The sequence below is a fragment of the Oreochromis aureus genome, linkage group 3 (genome assembly GCF_013358895.1).
Source record: "Oreochromis aureus strain Israel breed Guangdong linkage group 3, ZZ_aureus, whole genome shotgun sequence".
NCBI classification, from domain to species: Eukaryota; Metazoa; Chordata; class Actinopteri; order Cichliformes; family Cichlidae; genus Oreochromis; species Oreochromis aureus.
In genome coordinates this window covers 89,952,370-89,979,652 of record NC_052944.1, presented here as the reverse complement: position 1 = coordinate 89,979,652, position 27,283 = coordinate 89,952,370, and the positions used below count along the sequence as shown (strand labels likewise).

The 27,283-nt window shown below is 39.1% G+C and overlaps 2 protein-coding genes and 1 long non-coding RNA gene across 4 annotated transcripts in view; 2 read left to right on the top strand and 1 right to left on the bottom strand.

Moving 5' to 3' along the window:
* The window catches only part of LOC116320990 (nuclear factor 7, brain-like), a 1,074,516-nt gene that overhangs the window by 308,810 nt on the left and 738,423 nt on the right, over window positions 1–27,283 (bottom strand). The window lies entirely within an intron of this gene.
* Window positions 3,839–7,607, top strand: LOC116335272. Its single transcript, XR_005611907.1, has 6 exons — window positions 3,839–3,917; window positions 4,181–4,275; window positions 4,420–4,621; window positions 4,785–4,871; window positions 5,383–5,523; window positions 5,861–7,607. It is a non-coding gene; the product is annotated as an uncharacterized LOC116335272 (long non-coding RNA).
* LOC120438391 lies at window positions 7,814–12,204 on the top strand. The gene is made up of 10 exons (XM_039608790.1): window positions 7,814–9,648; window positions 9,915–10,064; window positions 10,172–10,314; window positions 10,441–10,577; window positions 10,688–10,781; window positions 10,866–10,977; window positions 11,052–11,278; window positions 11,374–11,545; window positions 11,645–11,772; window positions 11,881–12,204. Exons 1-10 carry the CDS (start codon window positions 9,567–9,569, stop codon window positions 12,199–12,201), a joined length of 1,566 nt encoding a protein of 521 aa, XP_039464724.1. The 5' UTR covers window positions 7,814–9,566; the 3' UTR covers window positions 12,202–12,204.

Here is a 27,283-nt window from a genome sequence, read left to right as displayed (position 1 = left end):
GTAACAGTATAACATTGTAGCAGAAATACTATAATTTAGCAGAAAGGTAATAACCTAAGCAAAAATATAATAATTTAGCACAAAAGTAACAACTTTGGAAAACAGTGTGACCTAGCAGAAACATAATACTACTATAGCAAAAAATATTATAATCTAATTAAAAATGTCATAACTTAGTAGATATTGATGACAGTTATGACACAAACTGAAAAAAAAAACAGAACAAGCTGAAGTTACCTCAAAACTACTTGTTGCTTAACTGTGAAAATTGGCAGAAAAACTATACCAACACATTTATTTTCTAAAAAAAAAACAACAACAACAAAAAAAAGGATTAAAAACCCCCCCAAAACAACACATCATGAATTTGATGCACCTTACTCAATGCAATTGGGATATGCATTTCTCATGAGTTGATTGGAACCATGATTCCAAGTGTGTTTCCAGTGTTCTGACACCCACGTCTGAACACTGGGACAAAATGTTCTCACAGTAATCCCCCACTACCCTGAATGGAATGGTAGATTTATCACCACACACTATTCACTTAGAAGATTGCACGTCTAATGATACATGTGGAGAGGGCAATTAGAAACATCAAGGCGAATAAAATATTTGACACCATTATCCCTCTGACCGGTGCTGGCAGTGCACACGTCTGCTTCCTAAGCATTATCAAAACAAACCCCTGGTTAAAGCTTTGGCTAAGAATTTCACTGTCAGTGAAGTTGCACAGTTCACTTGCACAGATTGCTCATCTAGTCGAGTAACCAACATACTTGGCATCTTTAAATAACCTGTTACTTTTTAAGACCACACAGTAAAAGTCAAATTCTTTGTAAGAGAGAAGTGCGTCAACGTGTGAACGTGAAAGTAACACCAGTCCATGCTCTCTCTGATGCTGCTGTTAACTTTGTATCAACATAGTCGGTACGAGTGACTTTAACAGAGAGACACGGTACCATGCTGCAGTTGAAGGTATCTGCAGTGAACATAATTTCTCACATAATGCCACTTTATCTCAATCAGTCCAAACGGTGGCTGTGCAGAAGGATCAAAGATCAGCCTATCTGGTGAGGCACCAAGCCAGGGAGCGTCAGGGTGGACAACGAGGCCATGAAGCCTGTATTTAAAGTTTTTCAATTTGCAGTTTTCTCCAACTGCGTTAAACTCCACGTCTGTCCCTGTGCTCATGTCTGCAGTCTGTCTCGTTGAGGATTCTCTCTGCACAGTTTCACCCCTCACATAACAAACCTCTGAAACATGAAGATGTGATCCTTGGCCTATGGAGCTGATGCCACTCCTGGTCCTGGTTCTCCTGTTGCTGTCTCAATCTTATTTGCCATGTCCTCTGTGACCATTAAGCTTTTCAAGGTGTAAGAGTTCATCCTCACTGCAGACATGCACACACTCTGTGGTAGTGGTGGGTAAAGAGGAGGATCTTGGTAAATGTTTACAGATTTTGTGGGTAATTTGGGCTGCTGGTAAGAGAGCACACTCACCGATCTCATCACTGATGCCCATGGTTGCTGTTAGAGGTCAATCTGTTACATCAAAAATCTTTGCATGATTTTCCAGTGTTTAGCAAGGAGATGTGAAGTGGGTCACCAGCCAAGTCCTTGTACAGTGTATTTCTGTAAAAGACCTTGCATAATAATATGAGAGTAAAACGAGGCTGTCACGGCTGCTGCGTGTGGAGAAGGAGGACTCGAATGCAGCACTTATTACTTGAGAAGCAGGGTGATTTATTACAGAAGACAGAACACAAAGTGGGGAAGGCAAAACAGAGCTGAGGATAAACTAAACTGCGAAAACTAAACTATAGAATGGCAAACCTGAAACACGAGAGGAGAACTGCAGGGAGAGCACATAGTGGAGACACAGAGAGGTTCACGGAGCAACGCAGAAACACAGGGTAACACAGAGGATGAACACAGACGACACGACAAGGAACACAGGCAGACACACATTATAAATACACAGAGGGAGACTGGGAAATCACACACAGGTGGGAGAAACAGCTGGACCTGATTAGCCTGACGAGACAGGGGAACACTAACACCAGGGACCAACAGAGAGAGTACCAACCCAGAAACCCAGCATTCAAACCCCAAAACACAAACAATAATGATAATAATAATAATAATAGCAACAACAATAAACTCAAAACACTGGGTCAACGACCCAGGACCATGACAGTACCCCCCCCTCAAGGGCTGGCTCCCGACAGCCCCAAAAAACACCACCAGACCCAGGAGGGCGGTGGGGGGTCCAGGACGGAGGGTCCAGGACCAAAATGGAGGCCCCAGAGTCCCAAACAAAACGTCCATAACATACATAGGGGAGCAAAGTCCAGAACATAGGTCAGGCGGCCGGCCTGGGGGCCGATAGCACAGAAGGCCAGGATGAGACAGTTCAGGAGGCCGTCCACGCGGAAGGCGGTGGCGGCAACAGAAGTCCGGAGGCCAGCCACGCGGAAGGCAGAAGCGGCGACAACCCCGTTCTGGAGGGCGTCCACGACAGCGATGGTGATCAGCCAGCTGCCTAGAAAATGGCCGGAGGTGTTGAGGCGCCAAACACGGACCGGATGGTGGCGTGCCAGCAGCAGAACCAGGCAAGGATGAGGAGAAGGATGAGGCTGAAGCTGCTGCTGAAGCCGGACCAGGCGAAGCTGAAACTGATGCAGCAGGCGATGATGAGGATGTTGAGGCTGCTGCTGCGGGCGAGGATGAAGAAGCTGCTGCTGCAGCTGCTTTCAAACCTGTTTGAAATCCTCACGACTGTCGTGAGGGTGTCACCGCAGCTGCTCACACTGCGCACGCGCAAACACATGAATGTCGGTGAAAAAGCGTGTGATCTGGACACAAGCGATGGAGGCACAACTTGTAGAACTTTGGAAAGCTCATCCGAGCCTTTTCGATGTGGCCTCACAAAATTATCATGACCACAACAACCATGAAAATAGTTGGATTTACACTGCTGCTCAATCACAGCTGCCTGATCAATGTTTTTCATTAGCAATTTAGCAAAGTTGATGGTGGTGGTGTGCGTGTTTGTGTGAGTGAAAGACAGAGAGGGAGAGCGAGCGAGGGACAGATTTTCTGTTATAACCTTCATTTTATGGACGCACAGTGTGAGCACACAGGTCGCATCAGAGCAACGAAATGTATAGTGTGAGACCCTGCATCGTGACCTACGAACTTATAACCCCTTCGAGTCAATCGTGCAGTTTGAGCAGAAGCTGAATAACATGGCTGAAAAAATCGCACAGTGTATGCCCAGCATTAACTTTGTTTGAATGACGGCATATTCACAACGTGGAGTCTAAAAATAGCCAAATCTTGTACCCAACCATTGGTGAATTGGATGTGCGCCTCCAGACATTTATAACTGTGAAATTGGTTCGCCGTGTATGCACTGACTCCACGGGTACTACAATATATCAGGTAGTGATTTTTCACGAGCGAGTGAAACGGCTCCTAGTGCCAACTCTTTGAAGTGAATGATGCGAGCCAGCTCCTTATCGGGAGCCATGGGGTTTTTTTCTTTCTCTCACCCTCTCTCTTGCACGTTTTTTCTGCTTCACTCCTATGGGCTCAAATTGTAGTCATAAATATTTTGTACTTGTAAATCAGTTTTGTATTTGTAAATCGGAATTTGTATGTGAAAAAAGAATTTGTGTGTGTAAAAAAGATTTGTGTGTGCCTGTGAAACTCTGCACTCAAGTTTCAAGTACGGATTTTGACCCCATTTTTCTACCTTTAAGCTGATTGGTCTAATGTCATGTCAATCACAAATTAAACAGTCCAATCAGAGAACAGATGGGTTTGGCTGTTGGGGGGGGGGTGCTTACGGTTGCTTTGGAAGGGTAACACAGTTTGAAGATGGAGGACAGCGACGGCGCTTCTGCGGCGCAGGTAAGCTTTAATTTATGGTTTACTGGAACAAATTGTCCACACATACATTTTGTACTTCTATGATCATGTTGACCACATGGATGAGCTTTTATCAGTGTTCATCCTGGCATTTTTTGACAATATACTTTTGCTTCTTTAGAGTGCACTGTTTAGGTAACCTTGTCTTTTATCGACAGTATTCCTGTATCTAGACAGATAGATAGATCAGTGTATATATGTATAAACACTGATCTTTTTTTTCTTTTGCACCACCTTGGGTAAAGTGAAGTGGATGACCTGCATCACACAGCACATGAAGTCAGAGACACACTTCTCAATTTTGCTGCTGATATGAACATCCCAGCCAACAATAAGGAAGGTACTTTTCATACCAAATGTCAGAGTATATTTAAATTTCCAAATTGACGTGCTTACCAGAAAGTGTGCTGGGCCTTAATTTTTTGCCTTACTGGGTTTACAGTGCAAAATGTTATTTTTGCATACAATGTACTTTATCTTTTAGTAGAACAGTGGAAAAAGGCCAGTGATCCCCAAGATGCTGCAGTTTTGTTTAAAAGGCATCTCTTAAAGGAAAAGGAGGAGAACTCCACAATCACAGCTATCATTGACATTCGACAAGATCGAATCCCAGAGCCGAGAGATCATTGCTTTCTACAAAAGACCACAGATTGATTGGGCAGGACCTTTTTGTTGTTCTTCACAAGGTAATGGCTTATGGTGAAGCATGGATTCAGTTAGTTTCTTTTAATGGCTGTTTAACATTCCAACTTGGTAAATGAGAATTTTCCATTAAAGTGTGCTGTATAGCAGTTTGTAACTTTACTTGTTTTGTTGTCATTTTTTTCTTTTTTCCCAATTTTAAAATAGGTGACACAGCTGTTGGCACTCGGGTCCAGAGACATTTTTTCAGCATGGCAATGCTAAAGTTGGAACATGGCTTTAACATCCATAGCGGTATGTTTCTATATCCTTTTGTAAATTAATGTAAGATGAGTTTTTAAAATAATCCATGCAAAAATTTACTCAAGAAAAAAAAGATACCATTAAAGTATTTGCATGATGTTTGACAACTTCATTAATCAACTACTTACATCAATAGATAAAGCTACAGCTTTTTTATTTTGCTTGTACTGTTCTTCTCCAGGTGCAGCCAACATGACCCTTCTCTTTGAGGGACAACAGAACTATCTAGTACAGGGGTGGGCAATCTCAGTCCACGAGGGCCGGTGTCCCTGCAGGTTTTAGATCTCACCTTGGGTCAACACACCTGAATCACATGATTAGTTTGTTACCAGGCCTCTGGAGAACATCAGGACATGTTGAGGAGCTAATTTAGCCATTTAAATCAGCTGTGTTGGTTCAAGGACACATCTAAAACCTGCAGGGACACCGGCCCTCGTCGCCTGGAGTTGGACACCCCTGTCCTAAGCAAATATGATGTAGTTATTTTTGATTATTGTTTTAGGTGATAGGCCGAACTAAAAGGCAGACAAAATACATCAGAAAATGTCTGAAGGACACCGGATTGTTGACTATGCTTCAAGAAAGACCTGACACAGCCTCAGTGGTCTTTCCCCAGCATGAAGACAGCATTCTTACTGCACAGGTATTTCAATGCATGCAAAGGAAGTACTGGAAATGAGAATGTGATTGGGAGAATGATAAATGTTGTAGAAAAAGCTTTGAAGGGTCTGGTGGAGTAGAAAAGTAAGAATCAGTCCTTTGTCCATTATACTTTACGTGAGACAAAATGATTGATTGATAATACTTTATTCATCCTGAGGGAAATTCTTTTAAAGGCTGCCAGATAATCCAGTGCCATCATGAGCACCCCATAGAATACACCATACATAAATGCCAAGTGTCGGACAAAAATCCCTTCACAAATTTAACATGTAAAAAAAATGTATTTAGGGCAGTTGCATTCTGTTTTGGGCTGTTAGCCACATTGTTTGGCCAGGAGATGAGGGCGATGATGAAGACGATGATGATCCACCTTACCCGCTAAGCATCCAAATGCAAACAGTGGGATTTCTGAAGACCTACATTGAAACGGGCAAGTGTAATTGCATTGTGATTCAAAATTTGAATCTAATTTGATTTCTAATGCATTTATTATTTTTACAGCCAATCCGGTCATGAGAGTTTTTGTCACTTTCAAGCTGTTATCAATAAGGTCAGGTTTTGAGCTATGAAAATTGGCTGCTTATTTTCCTGATTGTTTTTGAGGTTGTTTGAAATAATTTTGTAAATCAAAAGGAAATATGCCTGAACACCCCAAATTAAACTTCAAAAGTTGTCAAGGACATGGATTTGGAGCAGCAGTTATTGGACTTAAATACAAGGTACATTCTAGACTGGTCACCACTCCATCAAAGTTAAGAAAAAGAATTTTTATTGTCAGACTGTAAATACAGTAGATTAATTGAATATTGCCTTTACAATTAAAAAAAAAAAGAAATATGCAAATCAGCAGGAATAGGTATGATGGCACCTAAACAAAATTTTATTGAAGCTATTATTAAACAAAGGACTTACAAGAGAACAGAAAGTATTTATCAGGTTACCTTTCCATTAACTGACAGATTATCAGGAAAATATATTATAACTGTAAACTCATCTAACACAAAATGCATGAACATTAAAAACTGAAAATATTGATGCAGACTTTTACCAACTGTCCTTGCATACAAAAACTGATAATTCAACATAATGTAAACATCTGGCAGTGCGTCTTATTTTCAACCATCACTCTAGATAAAGCTATAAATCCTGCCTGTTCTCAAGAATGCCTTCCACATACTGGACACGGGAACTGTAAATGTCAGCCCCATAGGACATAGAGGGTTCCATGGGATTGAAACAGTATCTCAGTCTTTCCAAATCCTCACTGACAAGTGGAGACAAGTTCTGGAAGCTGAATACCAGTTTGGTCCAAGTCTGCAATGTCCACATCTGGATACTTTACCTGAAATTAGACACCATCAATTCAGAAAGTCTTTAAAATACATTCTTTATTATTTTTGTCAATGATATACATATATTTTTTTTCAAAAAAGCGATTTGAAGAATTTAGAGATGTATAATCATACCACAATACTTTCAGGAGGATTTACTGGATTCTGAGTCTTTCCAATCTCCCATAGTTGGTTTGGGGTGTTATAGGTAAATGTTATGAGAACTTGCTGTAATTTAAAGCAATACAGTAATTCACTTTAAAACGTAATCTTGTTAATAACACATTCAATAATTAAAGCCAGAATACAACACCTGGCAATCAAAAATATATTTTTGTTGTAAATTAAATGGTAAAATGGTAAATGACCTGTATTTGTATTTACTAGTCCCTAAGGACCCCAACCCAGTGGGTTAAATGGTTGAGGAAACGGGACATATGGAAGTTAAGGTACATGGCAGGTCTACAAAACGAACTAATATCCTGAAGAACACAAAATCCAGCAGGAGATCCATGTGGACTTTCAGTTGATCCATCTACTGTTTGTCTGTAAGTCTGAAATGACACCACTGAAAACTTAGTGGAGGCTCTGTTAAGGTTTTGGGCTGAACTAGGCTGATACAGTATTACCTAACCTAACCTAACAATACATGAAGAGGCAACTACTTAAAGAGGTCTTGAAGTAAATGGCCTGTATTTGTATAGCGCTTTACTAGTCCCTAAGGACCCCAAAGCACTTTACACATCCAGTCATCCACCCATTCACACACTGGTGATGGCAAGCTACAATGTAGCCACAGCCACCCTGGGGCGCACTGACAGAGGCGAGGCTGCCGGACACTGGCGCTACCGGTCCCTCTGACCACCACCAGTAGGCAACGGGTGAAGTGTCTTGCCCAAGGACACAACGACCGAGACTGTCCAAGCCGGGGCTCGAACCGGCAACCTTCCGATTACAAGGCGAACTCCCAACTCTTGAGCCACGATCGCCCAAATTAGGAATACCTTTGGTTATGCACGCTTTTGCCAGACATACAGCTTCCTCTACCACAGCCCCGAACTTCAAACATGTATCGAGCAATGTCAACATTCTCAACTCCTTGGTCTCCCCTCACTCTAGAAATATGAAAAACAAAGGATACAGAAATTACACAGTATAAAATTTTAACAATATTTTAAAGTTAATCATTTAAAGAAAAATGTTAATGTTTTACATTCAACTGTTTGAGCGCTTATGCAGAGCTATATTTGTAAATATTTTCCCCAAAAGTACAATGCACAACTAGCAATGTTAACTTGCAAAGTCAGTGAAATGGTTGTTCTGTCACAGTCTGGTTGAGCAGCTGGCTGTGTGAAGTATGAATAGTGGACCTAAGTGCAGACAAAAAGGGAATGTGGAACAAAACTTGAATGTTAACAGAAAGCAAGCCGTTTATTAAGGCTGGTAAAAACTATACAAAACAAAAGGGAGAGGAGCTAAAGTGGGGAGACTAAAGATAAACATAAAAACCAAAACATGAAACTCGACGTGGAGACAAAAATACCTGAAACCTGGAGCGTAGGAGCAGAGACGATGCACAGTAAAAAATGGAGTGTCAATATTTCAATGTAAACCTATTTTAACCTAGAGAGAGTATTTACAACTCTGTGAGGAGTAAACCAGCTCTAACATCAGAGTTAAAAGTCAGTGTAAAGTTCTATAGACACGGAATGAAGACTTAACTCCACACAGTGTTGATTAGTACCAGTCCGCAGGCGTGCGCGGTCTCAGAGCTGTGTGACACACGGAATTTTCTCCAAAGAGCTGCCACAGTCAGGTAAGTTAAGTTAACATTCCCATACTGGTAACATTGTTTAATAAGTATTTTTAAACTAAACAGCTCTTTATAGTTACACTGATGTCGAGTGAGGACATGTTAGCAGCATTTACCCATAGGTTTAATGATATTGTCGGGTAGCTACATGCTAACAGTTGCTAAAAGTTCAAGTGTTCGTTATCTTCTCACTGAGTTAAGATGAACCTAAAACATGTTAACTATGTATTTCTTCTAAGTGCAGCTTAGATAATATTATTGTCACATGTCTAATGGGATCGTTTTAACAACTAAATTACCGTTTATTAGTAAGCTAATAATGGCTACTTAGCTTCGAACGAACTATCAGAAAAAGTGGGTAACACTACCATAAAGTTTACTCTACTGATTTATATTCTTTTAAGCACATGCCAAAGGCATACACTAATTTAGAATTAATTTAGAGTATTTTGTATAAATTAACTGACAGCAATGTTAATGATATGTTAATATACATTAATGGTAAATGGCCTGTATTTATATAGCGCTTTACTAGTCCCTAAGGACCCCAAAGCGCTTTACATATCCAGACATCCACTAATTAATTGTTCACAGAAATAAAGCGAATTTGCAGTAAGAGCGACCAATACTTGATAAGTAGACTAAAGTTATTAAACAATATTAGATGTTAGTCACACTTGGTCCATTTGCAGTAACACTGGTTGATAAAGGATCTTTATTAGCAGTTAATCTGTCACTTATTTCTTCATACTGTAGCTGCTAAGTAATATTAACTTTTAACTGCTTCTATTTTGTATAAAAACTAAAGCTCTAAAGTACATCCACAGTCTTAAACTCTTTCCTTTATTATTTTTTTCCTCTTTGTTTCGTTAACAGAATATGTTGCTGCGTGTTTTGTTTGGTGGGGAGCAGAAGTATGTTAGGCTGTCTGACCTGACATTTGATGCTTTCATGAAAGAAGGTTAGAATATCAGGATAAAACAATATTACAATGTTTACCTGGTCAATATACCAGCTTAATTATAAGCTTAATTATATTCTTACTCAACTACCTAAGTTGATAATTGTTTCTACTTCAACAATGAATGAGAATCACCTATATGCTTAAGCTTCATCTCATCAATATTTTGTGAAGACATAGCCTTACTCTACCATTTGATAAGAAAATGCATGGCCTTTTTTTTTTAACAATTTCTATAACATTTCTTTTCTCTTACCTTACTTCAGTGTGCCTAAAATTTAACATACCAGAAGGCAGACAGCTAGATATGAAGGTGTTTGACCAGTCTGACACAGAAGTAGACGCAGAGGTGTTTGAAGAAATAGTGAAGGGGTCACCTGGAACCTTCCGAGTCATGCTGAGCAATGAAGAACTTGGTAATCACTCACATACGTATATGTTTATATTAAATTTAAAGGTTGAGATTGGACCATTAACAGTTAAATTTAATGCTTCTGCTTTGGTCATGTTCCTTAATGCACAGGTGCATCTCTATCATCATCATCTTCTCCATCTGATGATACAATCGTTCTAAACTTCACAATGTGTGACCCTCCAGAAGAAGCAGCCACCACTGAAGGAAGACAACCTAAAAGGCCATGCCATATAAACTATGAGGCAAACGCTGTGGGTAGTGAACATTGTTAGTCTAATTTGCATGTTTGATGTGAAGTGTTTTTATGTAATCATTTTCCAGTTTTTCTCAAGGTTTAAAAAATTTCTGACTTCATATTTTATGTCTATTTAATTAAGTTGATTGAAAAAATCCTAACAACAAAGCCTGGTGGTGAACACATCATACAAGAGTATGCAAAAACCAAATCTCTGACAGATGCAACCAGAAGACAGATGATAAACATACTTGCTGCTGAGATGACAGAAACACATGGGTAAGAATCATAAATGTAGTCTATAAAGAAACATTTTTAGTATTGTATTATTTTTAATTGTGATGTTCAATGCCAATTGAGTGACGGTCATCACTGAATTTATACATTAGGACATCTCCCCCTAAAAGTGTAAGAGTGACGTATGCGCAGGGGATTGTTGCTCTGTTTCCATATCTGGAAGACCCATATTCACAACATGGATATGTAAGTAAAGGGGACTTTGCAACATTAAACACATAATTGCCCTCAGAAATGTTGATAACATTCTGCTTGTATTTAATTACATAGGAACATTACTATGATCCAGAGAGCGGTTCAGGATACCTTGCGTGGCGGTTGAAGACCATTCAAAGAAAAGCTGCAGAGGAAAGAAGTGTCTCAGTTTCCAAATCTCCTAAAAGTAAGTTCACTTGTGATTTAAATGATTCTGATCTAATTTGTAGGCAGGAGTCAATCAAATTGTTTTTTCTTAAGTTGGCGGGCCAGGCCGTGGTCGATCCAGACCACTCACCACTGAGACAGTGTTATCAGATGAGGATGTAAAAGCAGCTATTGCTCTTTTGAGACACTCTGCGGATGAAGAAACTATCTGTGAAAAGATGAAAGCTACCTTCATTTATCGGCATTCAATGGTCAGCGATGATAAGAATGCAGCAGATGTCTTCATAGTCTTCCCGCGGTTTCTGGACACACCAGGACTGGTAAGACATCTTCATTTGTTGAATCACCGAAATATTCCATGCAGCTTGCAATTTCACTCATTACACCTCTCTTATCTTCTATTTTTGCATTATAGATAGAACAAGATTTCAGACTCCTGTTTGATGAGGTCACTGCCAACAAATTCTTGGAGAGATGGCCCATCGATCTCAAATCAAAGATTTTAAAGGAAAGTCATGGACTTGTCTCCACCTCAGAGCTCTTGGAGTTGATGTGCAATGCTGAGTCAGCTACTGAAGTTGAGAATGGTATGACTCTGACTGTTTTTATTTGCCATTGTTGGTTATATAGGTAATTCTGTCTATTGAATGTATTTTTGGAGTAATTCTTTGTTTATTCATCTGTAGGCTGGGACAGTGACATGTCTGCTATCTTGCTGCTGCTACATCTGCTACCACCATCTGCACAAGGGCGAAAGAGACCAGGAAAGATGTCTGCACCTCAAGCTGTCGATGACCTCATCAAATTCCTAAAGGTATGTTATTTAAAATATATATTCCATCACCGCCATTGTAATGTACAGTAAGGTGATCTAATCTAATGGGATAGTCACTAAATACTGCTGTTTAATGTGTTGTTGTAGGCTGGAACCAGTGTACAGCAGCATCTAGACAACATCACCCGAAGCAGTCAGCCCTACCTTCTTGCTCAGGGACCCACAAGAAGCAGCATTCACACCTTCTTCATTGTGATTGACAAGCATGCACTTCCATGTAAAGTGACAGGTTCAGTAGGAGCCCTTGATGAACTCTTTAAGGCCCATTATGTCTTTGATACGTCATACAGTTCATCCCTGACCAACTTTTTCACTTTTCTGCAAACAACCATTTACAACATTGATGTTGAAAGGAAACTCCCAGAGTTGCACAGTTGCGAGCAAGAATGGTGCGTTAGTATCCATTGAGATCAAAATAATGAAGTGCTTTCTTTGCGAAAGTGATCATGGTAGACCAAACAGCCTTGTAAAACACCTTAAGGTAATTCATGGTCTCTGTACTGGCAGGACACTATATCTCAAATGTGGCCAAGTGGGATGTTCACGTTCTTTTAGTAGTTTTTCTGGCTTTAGAAAGCACCTGAACAAATGCCACGTAAGCAGTTCATTTGATTCTGCAGAACTAGATTTTTCACCGGTTCAAAGTGTTACAGACACAAGTACTGCTGCTAATGTTGATGTGGTGCCTGAACATTTAGAGGTTGAGTCGGAATTATCTTCAGCAGACCTTGTAAATAGTTGTGCAGCAGTTATTTCTGATCTAAAGGCAGCAGGTGTAGGCCAAAGTGTAGTGAATTCTGTAGTGAATTCCATGGAAGAGATTGTTCAAGATATCCAACAACATGCTAAAGAAACAGTCATTAAGCATGTATTTAGTAATGAAAGAGAAACAGAAATGTGCAAGAAAGTTGAAACATGTTTTGATGAGTTAGAGAATCCTTTCTCAGTTCTTAATTCGGAATACAAGAGGTCAAAATATTTATCAGACAAGTGGGAAACTGTAGAACCAGTTGAATGTGTAATTGGCTCAAGATTTGACACAAGGCGAAATAAAAAGACTGGAACATATGATCAGGCAGTTGTTCAAGATAAATTCATGTATGTTCCAATTTTATCAACATTGGAATCAATATTTAAGAGTCAGCATGTTGGAGGAATGTTGAAAAAATCAGAAACTTGTGATTCAAGACTCTATTTCTGATGGATCTCTATTGAAGACTCACCCTCTTTTTTCAACAGAAAAGCACACAGTTCAGATCCAAATGTTCTATGATTACTTTGAGGTTGCAAATCCTCTTGGTTCCAAGCGAGGTATTCACAAGTTGGGTGCAGTATATTTTACCTTAAGAAACTTCTCTCCCAAATGGAATTCTTTTTTGGCCAACATACACCTTTCAAATCAAATCAAATCAAATCACTTTTATTGTCACGTCACATGTGCAGGTACACTGGTACAGTACATGCGAGTGAAATTCTTGTGTAAAAGAAGCTTCACAAGCAACAGAGTTGTGCAAAAATACAATAACGTAAAACAAGCAAAATATAAAAATGGCTAATCTAAAAAGTAATAAATATATGTACAATATATAAAGGTATATACATTACTTACCTTTGTGCCTTATTTCATGCACAAGATCTGAAACGTTATGGTTTTAGTGAAATTCTTGCTCCTATTGTTCGAGACATTAAAGTGTTAGAGAGCGATGGTATTGAGATTCCACTATTCGGTGGTTATGTTCGTGGCAGTGTGGTACAGGTCACTGGTGATAATTTAGGCTTACATAGCTTGTTTGGTCTGGTGGAGTCTTTCAGTGCAAGGTACTGTTGTAGGTTTTGTTTAGCTGAAAAAGATGACTTTCAAACAGAATTCTCTGAAGATTCCCCCAAAATAGTGTTGCGCACCAAAGACCACCACACTGCTCACTGTCAGGAAATGTCTAATAATCCATTGCTTCCTTATGTTTTTGGTGTAAAGAGTTCATGCTTATTGAATTCACTGACATATTTTTACATAACTGAGAACTTCTCAGTTAATGTGATGCATGATGTTTTGGAAGGAGTGGCCCAGTACGAACTGAAGTTATTGTTTTTGTATTTAAAAGAACAACATCTTACATTGGGAGAACTGAATTTGAGAATACAAAGTTTTGATTTTGGATTCATGGAGAAAAACAATAGGCCAGTGGCTGTGAATTTAGGTGGAGAGTCTAATGATGTGGGACTGAATGCTATTCAGACATGGTGGTTACTGAGGAATGTTCCCCTCATGTTTGGAGATTTGGTAACCTCTACTGACCAACATTGGGGTCTACTACTTTTATTACTACAGATAGTTAACATTGTATTTTCTCCTATGTTATCTCAAGGTATGTGTGTATATTTAAAACATTTGATTGTGGAGCACCACAAACTGTTCAAGATATTGTATCCCCAGAAAAAACTTTTACCAAAGCACCATTTTCTTATTCATTATCCTCGCTGCATCCAAAAAATAGGGCCTGTACTTCATAGTTGGTGCATGCGCTATGAAGGTAAGCACAATTTTTTCAAGAAACAGCTCAAATCATTCAAAAATATCACCAAAACGCTGGCCAAAAAACACCAGAATTATATGGCATACATTTGGCAATCTTCAACAACCTTTAGTCGGTTAGACATTGGTCCAGGAAAAATGGTGTCTTTAGATATGGTAAAAGGAGGTTCTGGAATTGCAATAGCAATGCACCTGCCCAATAGAGTTCAAGTTATGAAAGTCAACTGGGCTAAACAGAATGGTATTGTTTACCGCCCGCATTTGGTTATTTGTGGCAAAGTAGTGTCTGAAATGCCTGTGTTTTACCAGATTGAGTCAGTTCTGATAATACATGAGAAACTGGTACTTCTCACTTTGCCATTATGTACAGTAGCCTTTCAAGAACATTTCCATGCCTATGAGTTGACCAGGACAAAGCAAGATTTAGTTGTCTTTCATGTTGACAGCCTGCATTATCCAAGGCCTTTTGACATACAATTGTCATATGGAGTGAAATGACAACGCTCTCTTTGTGGTCCCATATTGCTTTCTCTGGTGAGCATCATAGTACTGTATGCTACTGTCATTTGTAAGAGTTTGTTACATTAAATTACACTGAAATGAGACACATAATAAATGCTGTTACTGTAACCTGCATGTTTGTAGTTATTTTCATAATATAGGATAGATCACAGCCATTTGGAAATATAGATTAATATGATAAATGTGAAAAAATAATGAAAATGAAACATTATTACACGGAGTGAATTTGGACTAAAAATAACTCTATAAAGTGACATCATATTACTCTTAACAGTATGAATAACCCTCAGTGTTAAATATTTTTACACATTTTGTTGTTAATTTTGACACTAAACTGAGTAGAATTAACACTAAAAAGTTAACACTGGCCATAGAGCAAATTTTACTCTAATTTTGAGTGGGACCAAATGTTATCTGAAACAGAGTTAAAATCAACTCTCTAAGTGTAAAATTGACACTGTTTTTTACTGTGTGGAAACATGGCACAAATGACAACAGACAACATGACAAAAAACGGCCAGAAACACACAGACTAAATACACACAATGTGAAAACACATGGGGAAACAGCTGACACTAATTTGACATAATGAGACAAAGGAATCAAAGCTGACTACACTGACATAGGAAACAGACCTTCAAAATAAAACAGGAAACAGAATGAAAATCAGACATGACAACACGAACTTGATAACATAAGACACAGCATTAAACACATAAAGGGTGAGAGAAACTTAAATACAGGGGAAGAAAACACAGGATGAAACACGAGATTTACCCATATTTTAACACAGAGGCTCCCAAAGTGTGGGGCCCGCCCCCTAGGGGGGGCATGGGGCGGTATGAAAAGAAAAAAGAGCGCTTGGACACTGTGGACAGGTTTTTGACGGGGCTCCCACACAAACGCAAAGCAGGAGATGAAGCATCGCCAAATATGTTTCCAAACCAACTTCCTTCCAAGCCAAAGACAGGAAAATATGGTGAAGCATATCTTCCCTTTGGCTTCACCCGCACAAGTGCCAAGGTAGGTCTCCCCTGCAGAATTAGTTTCCCTGCATCGGGAGCAGCGCTGGGCTCTCCAAGTCACGGACAAACAGTATCCCACATTCTTGATTTTTAGTTCACAAACACTTCTTGTAATAACTAACTACTCCTGACATTTTGGACATGTTAGCTCTTTATGCAGTAAAGTTACAGCGGGATACAAATAATATCAGGCTGATCCTGCCGTAATTTGTCCCCCCGGTTCAAATCACTGACAAACAGTATCCCACAGCTGTTTATGTTTTTGAACCCATTTTGCACAGAGAGGCATTTTTTGAAAAATGTATTAATAGCAATGTTGAATATTATTACACAGGAAAAAAAACAACTACACATAAAATAATTACACCGTGACGCTTCTGCCTTTCTAAATGGAGGGACAGTAACTGCGTGTGTATATGTAAGCGTGTAAAACCTGAAGATAGTCAGATTAACAGTAACAGTATTTTGTCTCTATCTGCCATTCTGCAATTCATCTCATGTAAACAATAACGTGGCGCACAGCGTGACGTGAAAAGAGGCACATACCTTTGACGTTGCGTGACGAACTCTGTAATCCTCGTCCACACGTAAACGCGAAAAAGGAGTTTTAAATAATCTCCGTTTTCGGTGAATCGCAACGCCGTTTACGTGTGGACGAAAAGCCCAAACGCATAGAAACAGCTGCGTTTTCAAAAATACCCGTGTAGGTGTGGACGTAGCGTAAAAGAGTTAGTAGTATATTTTATTACTACCTGTAATTTATTGCCATTTACTTGTATTTGCTTAATTGTTTACTAAATGTTTGAGGTGTGAAATAAACCGCAATGGAGTTTGTAAACAAAATATGGGTGTGTGTGTTTGGAGGATGTGTTTGTGCGTGGGGGGGGGGGACATTTTTCTTGTAAAAAAGGGGGGCCTGGCAAAAAAAGTTTGGGAACCACTGTTTTAACATACTCTTGTAGGCAAAAATGTAATTTATTCAAGCTCATATCTGTTAGCTGCCAAGACATTGTTTAAACATTCATGTCAGTCTTATAGTGTATTATAACCAATACAAACTTGCTGGGAGTATTGTCCGTATTGCATATTTTGAGGTGTAGTTTGGGCAAATTCTGTTGCCCATAACTTGACAGAACCAAACCTGTTATAATAGAAATATGTTATATACAAGAATATAAAACATAGGAATTAACTACACTAACAACTGATGTAGTCATATAGAGAAACAATGTAAATAGTATTAAATTATCGTATCACTATAGTACCATAAATTACAGTTAGTTCAAGATACAGCTGCTCGTATTATTTCCAAAATTAGATCCACTGGACATACTGTATAACACTATTTCTTAAAAAGCTCCATTGGCTTCCAGTACACCGTGTCAATTTCAAGATCCTGCTTCTTACTTCAAAAGCGCTTCATAACCTTGCTCGTCCATATTTATCTGATCTTCTACATTTGTACTAGGGCTGGGTATCGTCACTGATTTCTAGAATCGATTCAATTCCGATTCACAAGGTCCCGAATCAATTCGATCCACGATTCGATTCGATTCAATTCAATTCGATTTAAATCTGGGAAATTTTGACAGTCAGAAACATTATAATTCAGATCAGTACATTTACATATTTTTGTATCAATAAAAAGGAAGCTGACACACGCAAGACTTTATCAAAGGTGTGAGCGTCACAGCAGACGCCTTTGTGTCAAAGTAGCTGAAGATAAAACAGAAAAACATGAAGGTGATTTTCCTGGCCTGGGATTTTATAAAAATATTCTGCAGTACATCAAAACGAAAGAAAACCATTAATCAACATATGAACGTTACCTCTGAAGTTACAGAGGTTTTATTAGAGACACGGTTAAGCGTTTTGCATTTTGCATAATTTTAAAAAGTTTAAATTTGTTCAGTATTGAACGGCAGAAATTAGGTTTTCTTTTCGGAAGTATGTAAAAGGAAAAAAAGAACAGCAGCCGACAGCGCTGTAAACAACGGTAGACGTGTGCGTAACAAGCAAGCGAATAATGCAGAAAACAGATTTTTAGACGGGAAACTGTTCTTGAAGTACAGAGAGAGAGAGAGAGAGAGAGAGAGAGAGAGCTGTGCATCATGGTGGAAGCAAAACAGTAAAAGTTAGAGTTGTTGTTTATGTGAAGCTTAGTTTGGATCTTCTTTTGCTGCTGGTTCAGTCAATATTGTTTGGAGAGAGATAAAACTAACAGCTTTAGAATCAGCGGAAAAAGGGCGTGAACACAAAGCGCGGACCCGCCGAAACATCAGAATCAGCGAGCTGTGGGCTTTCAGCCCGACTGTGAGAAAGGCGACATCTCACTGATTCTGATCCGAGTGTCGCGCTGTGTGTTTACGTCTTTGTGCAGAATCCGTGTACCTGCTCTCATTTACTGTCTTAGCTGTTTGGTGGTTGTTGAAATTTTGTGAGATTTCACAAGAGATTCTGGCATTTTGGGCAAAATAAATTTATATTAAAAAATCGATTCAGGAATTTAATGAATCGATTTAACGTTATCCAAGCCAGAATCGATTTTAATCGATAAATCGATTATAAAAACCCACCCCTAATTTGTACTCGCACACTTCACTCTTCATCAGCTTCCCTTCTGTCTGTTCCACATGCTCGATTAACTACAATGGGACTCAGAGACTTTAGTTGTTCTGCCCCAAGACTCTGGATGCACCTCCACCACGTCACGTCCAAGTCACGTCTCAAAACCCATCTATTCAGAATTGCATACACCTGATTCTGACTTAGTCCATTTGTAACTTGCTCGGCTTTTATACTTCCATGCTTGCTTTTTTTCTTCTTTAACTTATGTTTAAATTTTATTTGCCATGTTTCAACTTATTGTATTGTTGCTATTGTTCTTCTGCTATTGTAAGGTAACCTTGAGGTATTATGTATTATTATTATTGTAGTATTTCTCTGCAAATAGAATACAAATGATAGGAAAATTCAATAATTTCCACACAGCAAGCATGTGTGCGACCAAAGTTTTCCGTGGTGCGACTAAAAAAAAATATTTGGTCGCACCGGTGCCACCAACTGTTCGGGTAACAACAACAACAAAAAAAAAATCTCTGCAACTCAACGTGTCGTCAACAACAGACACATTATGCCCCTATCGTGGACTAAACCAATCAGAGATAGTCAGAGGCGGGACCTCTCTGATTGGCCGTGGTCCAGTTGAAAGTGCAGGTAGAAGAGAGAGGTGAGTAGCTTGAATAAGGCGATATTAATTCATTAACGGATTCCACACAAAGACTTAAACACAGAGCGGTCCTGACGCATCAGAAGCAGCTTTGTCTTTCTCGGCTTTCTCGCCTGACGGCCCATAGACGGACACGCTGTCGGAGCTTAGCGATTCTGATGCTTCGGGTCTGCTCTGTGTTTACGTCTTTTTTGCGCTGATTCTGAGCTGCAGGTTTTGTCTCTCCAACCAAAATTCGCCGAGCCAGCAGCAAAAGAAGCAGCAAACTGCGCTTCACATTTGATAAATGTCGTCATGAATTTCCTCTGACTTTTGCTGTTTTGCTTCCACCACGATAAAAATTACACTTCATACACAGCTCTCTGTGTGTACTTCAAGAACAGTTTCCCATCTCAAATCTCTGTTTTCTGCATTATTCATTCGCTTATTACCCACCAGTCTACCGCTGTTTACAGTGCTGTCTTTTTGTTTTTTCACTTAAATGACCTCCGACAAGAAAGCCTAATTTCTGCTGTTCAATACTGAAGAAATTTAAACTTCTTAAAATTATGCAAAATTGCAGAATATTGCAGAATATTTTTAAGGTTATCTGCTATAAAACGCCAGACCAGGAAAATCTCCTTCATGTTTTTCTGTTTTATTCTCAGTTACTTTGACACAAAGGCATCTGCTGTGATGTTCACAATTCTGAAGTCTCACATGTATCAGTACTGAGAAATGATCAGAATTATAATATTTCTGACTGTCTGAGGAAAATTGAATCGAATCAGGACTTTGAGAACCTGAATCGAATGGATTCTAGAAATCAGTGATGATACCCAGCCCTAGTGAGCAGCCTAGGCCCGACAGAAGTGGATGTAGCTGTGGGTAATAAGAAAAGATGAAAAGAACTATTGATAACTTTTTTGTTAAGTTGAGGCCTGATCTGTCTGAAATTCATAGGCAGTGCTCTGACACGGATACAGTGTATCCAGAAAAACACATTATATTCTGCAATAAATGCACTGCCCAAGTGTTCCCTCTCCCTACTGCCTTTCAGCAGCAGGCAGCAGCAAACAGGTCGTCAGAGGAGCCAAGATGATGATTAAGTTTAACATTTTCTACAATATTGACAAAGTACTTTAAGCACAAGATTGTTAGTTAATAATTTAGAAATGAATATTGTCTGTATGGACTCTCCCCCCCCCCCCAAAGAAGGTGCACATGTAAAACTGCGGTGTTAAGCGATGTGGTTGAAAAATTTGAGTGCGCCTAACTTTTGTGCCGGTACCGGTGTGCCCATGGCAAAAAGTTAGTCTAGAGCCCTGTTAATATTACTAACCCGAGAGCAGCAGGATGAGCAGTAAAAAGTTTTCTTCCATTGTTTGCTTCTGTATAACACATATACTCATCATGATTATTACTGTACCATAATTATTATTACCCACCTTTGCCATTTAAAGTATCTCCAGTGTAATAAGTTGCTTAGTATATATTTTTGTGCAGACATCGAAAATAATTATATTAAATATTTTTTGAATACTTCAAATCTATCATAGCTTTAAAATAATGGTCTAAATCAGATAAATTGAAAGATTAATGATTGGTAACTTACCTGACAACCTATTTTTTCATCTGTTGAGTTTAGCTGAACTTTAAGGATGTCTTTGTTTGTTCTCTTCATATATTTTACTGTCAAATAAGAAAAGGGAGTGAACTCTCTGTAGAAAATTGGTGACGTAGAATTATGGTGATAAACATGTATAATGAATGTTAATTAATATATTATTAAATTTGTTTAGTTGTGCATTGATATGAACATTGATATGAACATTACTTTTATCTAAAGTGTTATTTATATTGAATTATGTAATGTAATTATGCATATTGCAATGATGCTGCACTGTGGAAGGAGACAATGAAAAGAAAACTCAAAGATGGTTTGAGATACTTATTTAATATCTGCATCTGCATTCACCTTCATCCACCTTTAATAAAACTGCTTTAAATTTCCTTCAAATTATTTCTAATTCGCCCTAGACAAATTACCTGTACCCCCTGACTCTCAGGATAAAATTATCACACACACTCCTCTCTGTACTGCAGATAATGCTTCAAATGCTGCTCTATTGTCATTAAGAATCCTCCAGATTAAATCAAGCTCAAGGGATTGAAAAGCTTTGGCAGTGTAATTAGCCCCCAAGGCTGATCATATGTATTCAAAGCTATAAGATAAAGATTACTGTATTATAATTCACTGTTCCAATATGAGAGCAGAGAACTAGCTCTGAGTGAGCAAACACTTGAAAATTATCTGGTAATGAAAAGTATCTTGTTGCCAAACCTACTTGGTCTAATTGTGTGTGTGTGTGTGTGTGTGTGTATGTGCATGCGCGCTGACTAGTGTGAAGCAACCTCTGTTATCATCGCCATGCCGGGAATTTACTGAGTTAACATCAGAAGATATTTGCCCTCAGTACATCAGCCATAAAAATACAGGTTCTGAAATGTACTCACAGTAAAATGTAAGTCTCTGGAGGACGTTTCTACCAGCTGTCGTGCAAACCTAACTTGACCTTGTTCTATATTAATGCAATAATAAAATAATGTTAGCATATTGTTGTGGAGGTGTGGTCCATGGCTCAGCTGCAGGGGAGGTGGGCCAGTGCCAGGGAGGTTGGAGGAACAGGTGAAGGTGACCCAGCTAATAAGATTTTCCTTCTAATTCAGAATGAGGGTCTGGTTGTTTGGCAGAAATGGTCTGTTATGAATGTAAAAAATAGTAAATATTTCAGCATCATGGCAGATGAGAAGGGTGTTACGAAAGAAGAGCAGATTTCATTTGGACTTTTATAATTGAACCATCAAGAGGAGTTTTCTCCATTCTGAATCTGCTGGGAGACTAGCTGCAGTGCAACTTGAAAAGACTGTCCACTTATTGAGACGCCATGGTTTACAGAACAAAACTGTAAATTTGGTCATAAAGTGCCACTGACAGTTGGCACAAAGTTGAAATTCTTTGAATAAATCTAAGCATCATCAGCTTAAATGCAAATTTATCTCCAGTACACTCAATGTAACTTCACACTGAGTATGAAAGCACAGCCACTGTGCACCAGTCAAAGACTTTAATTCAGCACATTACTGCAGACTAACCTGTTCATCGTGGACAAAACTACCCAATATTTTCATTCAACACAAACTTTGTATAGCAATGTTTTTTGCTGGATGTTTCACAAAATAGAAACACATAATGTATCAAAGCACATCATATGCAAATCCAATATGTTATTAACATTTTGTAGTTAAGTGCCCCAGCACACATTTATCAAACTTTGCAAATGAGAAGCAAAAACTGCTCAAAGTGATAACTAAAATGTGCTTTTATGCCTTTTTCAACACATTTGAACGTACATTTACATTTATATTTGTCAAAGTCACACATACAAGGAATAAAAAAGAACTTGTCCCACCTTTAATGTAAGTTATAACATGTACAGTCAATTAAAAAACAAACCAATCTGTAAGGGTAAAAATATAAAAAATAAAAAAGGTGCACTAAGCGAGTTGCGTAAGTGCACACAGCTTGAAACTAATACTTTGTTCACACAGTTTTTGATTTAATTGCAGCATTCAGTCTTCTTGGGTTGTGGTCTAACAGCACACCTTGACATGGCAATATATGTCCACTTTTCCTTGCAAAACAGTCTAAATCTATCAGATCACAAAGGCATCTCTTCTGCATGGCGTGCTTTTTAAGAAATATTCTCTCCCCTAAAAGATTTGTTTTGTAATAGAAGTTAATAAGTTACAGTTAACATTAAAGGTGGTAAAAGCTTTCAATGACTTTTAACATTACAAAAACCAGGAATTTTGAAGGGGTATGTAAACTTATTGTATTTAGATTTGTTTGTTTTTTAAAGAATTGATAGCAGTCTCTTTGTAATAAACAAGCCTTTTATAACCTTTGACCCCTCACTGACTCACTCGTGCGCATATGTGTTCACTCTGTGCTACATATAGCATCATCAGCAGATTTGTGAATCGATCAATATGTTGTCTTGTTTACCCTCCCAGTCAGATCAGCACACATGTGCAGCTTCTGGTCTGTGGTCAAGTCACAGCAACAGAAAAAAGAACATTAACAGGAAGTAGGAAGAAAGATTCCTCCACTGATAGACTCCTGTATTCAGAGACAAACTGGGAGAGAACTGGTCTGAGAGTGGACACCAGTATAAAAACTGTCTGATCCACTGCTCACACTGGAAACATGGCTGACAGGAAAAGGTCAATGTGTGCCAGAGATCTGAGAGATGACACCGATTAATCAAAACCAGACAGAGAGGCGTGAAGCTCCGCCTCCTCCTGTGTCAGGTATAAAAGTAAAGTACATGTGATGATCAGAGCAGAGAGATGTCGACATGGACATGAATCCCCTGCTGCTGCTGATGCTGCTGATGCTGTGGAGCTCAGGTAGGACACTAACATCACCACGACACACACATGCATCATATAAAAGGATCAGTGAAGGAAAGAAAAAACTGCACTGTGACACTTCAACAGCTTCAATTTAGAATCGTTCAGACGTCAAAAAACAAAAGTCAGTTTTTAATCTGTTTACTGTCACTTTGACCTGCAGCCTCACATGCTTTAAAACTTTATTAACTATTCTACTGCAATCATTTAAGAGCCACAGTTGTCGTCTTTCTGCAGAATTACTTTAGTTTGTGGGTTTATTTAACAGGAACCAATAAGAATACGACCCTGAGCTGACACAGCAGCGGTTTAAGTGATTTGAAAGAACAATAAAATACCAATGAAAGTGCAACTGCAGTACCAAACCCTACAAACAGTTCACCACATCTAGTAATAACATTAGCATGCATTCCACAGTCTTTAAACTAGAAGAGTCTGTGCCTTGGAAATGGTTAAACTGGTCATCGTATTCCTGTTTTGTCTTTTTGGTGTATTTTTAAAATCCTGAAGCTGCTTCACTGACATTACTGGGTTACATTTACCTGCTGCTGTCATTCAACATTTAGATTTTCAAGCAGAAGATTTCCTGATCTGATCCAAGAAATCATCCCAATGTTGCTGCAGAATGACTCTTTACCTGGTCGCCTGCTGCACATAACTTATCAGGGGCTGAGAACATTCTGCTTTGATGCCACTGTGCAAACACAGGGGCGATCAATAACTGTTTGAGTCATTGATCGCCTCATTACTAAATCTCTATTCCAAAAAGTCCATAAAAAAGACTTTACAGACTGCTACTACTAGTTATGTTTTTCTTTAGTCCTATGTGCTTTCATTTAACAGTACTTAATCGGAGTCAGGGCTGGACTGGGACAAAAAATCGGCCTGAGCATTTTGACTAGAGACCGGTATTATACCGGTATTATACTTATAATACACCAGGTATTATAAGAAAAACCATAAAACCTTTGAATGAAAACAAACGCTGTTGTCACAGTGATGTACACTGTCTTGTTGGTATATATGGATCAATCTAATAAACTTAAACCTACAGGGAGTGCAGAATTATTAGGCAAGTTGTATTTTTGAGGAATAATTTTATTATTGAACAACAACCATGTTCTCAATGAACCCAAAAAACTCATTAATATCAAAGCTGAATGTTTTTGGAAGTAGTTTTTAGTTTGTTTTTAGTTTTAGCTATTTTAGGGGGATATCTGTGTGTGCAGGTGACTATTACTGTGCATAATTATTAGGCAACTTAACAAAAACAAATATATACCCATTTCAATTATTTATTTTACCAGTGAAACCAATATAACATCTCCACATTCACAAATATACATTTCTGACATTCAAAAACAAAACAAAAGCAAATCAGCGACCAATATAGCCACCTTTCTTTGCAAGGACACTCAAAAGCCTGCCTCCATGGATCCTGTCAGTGTTTTGATCTGTTCACCATCAACATTGCGTGCAGCAGCAACCACAGCCTCCCAGACACTGTTCAGAGAGGTGTACTGTTTTCCCTCCTTGTAAATCTCACATTTGATGATGGACCACAGGTTCTCAATGGGGTTCAGATCAGGTGAACAAGGAGGCCATGTCATTAGTTTTTCTTCTTTTATACCCTTTCCTGCCAGCCACGCTGTGGAGTACTTGGACGCGCGTGTGATGGAGCATTGTCCTGCATGAAAATCATGTTTTCTTGAAGGATGCAGACTTCTTCCTGTACCACTGCTTGAAGGTGTCTTCCAGAAACTGGCAGTAGGACTGGGAGTTGAGCTTGACTCCATCCTCAACCCGAAAAGGCCCCACAAGCTCATCTTTGATGATACCAGCCCAAACCAGTACTCCACCTCCACCTTGCTAGCGTCTGAGTCGGACTGGAGCTCTCTGCCCTTTACCAATCCAGCCACGGGCCCATCCATCTGGCCCATCAAGACTCACTCTCATTTCATCAGTCCATAAAACCTTAGAAAAATCAGTCTTGAGATATTTCTTGGCCCAGTCTTGACGTTTCAGCTTGTGTGTCTTGTTCAGTGGTGGTCGTCTTTCAGCCTTTCTTACCTTGGCCATGTCTCTGAGTATTGCACACCTTGTGCTTTTGGGCACTCCAGTGATGTTGCAGCTCTGAAATATGGCCAAACTGGTGGCAAGTGGCATCTTGGCAGCTGCACGCTTGACTTTTCTCAGTTCATGGGCAGTTATTTTGCGCCTTGGTTTTTCCACACGCTTCTTGCGACCCTGTTGACTATTTTGAATGAAACGCTTGATTGTTCGATGATCACGCTTCAGAAGCTTTGCAATTTTAAGACTGCTGCGTCCCTCTGCAAGATATCTCACTATTTTTGACTTTTCTGAGCCTGTCAAGTCCGTCTTTTGACCCATTTTGCCAAAGGAAAGGAAGTTGCCTAATAATTATGCACACCTGATATAGGGTGTTGATGTCATTAGACCACACCCCTTCTCATTACAGAGATGCACATCACCTAATATGCTTAATTGGTAGTAGGCTTTCAAGCCTATACAGCTTGGAGTAAGACAACATGCATGAAGAGGATGATGTGGACAAAATACTCATTTGCCTAATAATTCTGCACTCCCTGTATGCCATCCTCCCTATTCTGGTATTCTAAACAGTACCCGAAAGTAGACTGCTTGGTCGAGTTAACCTCCTGAACTATCTACAACACATGGTGAAAACCTGAAATTAAGACAGAGAAGACTAGAGGTGAGACTAGGGCTGGGCGATATGGCCTAAATTTCATGTCGCGATATAATTTGAAGCATGTGCGGTAACGATACATATCACGATATATTCTTTTCTTCTGTATAACATATTTTCCCCACTATAAGGCGCACTTAAAATCCTTTAATTTTCTCAAAAATCGAGAGTGTGCCTTATGTATGAATTCTGGTTGTGCTTACTGACCTTGAACCGATTTGGGCGTGCAGAAATCTGTTAAAAAATATTTCAGTACAACTTTGGTAAGCCGCACTGCTTGATGGATTGTCAGAGCATTACGGCTGCCGTAGTGAGGAGCTTCGCGGAGTAATCTGGGTCCAAAACTCCGTCCGCTTCAGGTCCCAAAGTCAAACGAACACTGAGAGTTAAAAACGGTCTAAATTCTTTAATCTTTAATAAAATCATCTGCGTTGCTGCTTTATCGGGTGTAACAATTAAGTTTAACATCCAGGCATCCATGAAAACAGAATTTATTAAATTTAACAGAGTTAGAAGTTAACAGGAAGTTAGCTCGCTAGTTTACACCTAAACATTGCATACCATGTTCTGACTGAGAGATTTTTGAAACTAATTAAAACGTACAGCTCTGCTACCACTTCACATAAATGAAGACAGGAAACTAAACAGCAGTGGCGTTTGCAAGGTTACTGAAGTTCGACTACCTGACATATAATGTTGTGCTACGTGACTGCTAGCGACACAGCTATGTTAGCATAACATTAGCACAGTGAAGCTGGAGGATGAACGCCAACTTTTTTTCCACTAGATAAAAGTTAACGTGAGGGATTCTGGTGGTCAGGGACAAATGCAATCGCATAGCAGGATGTTATACACGGGCCAAACTTCAGTCAGGAGAACAACTGAGATTATTCATCCACAATACAAGGTTAGTTATTAATATACTGCAACAACATGGGAATAGAACAGCTGCGAGATAATTCAACATTAATGAATCAATGTTACGGAAGTGGAGGAAG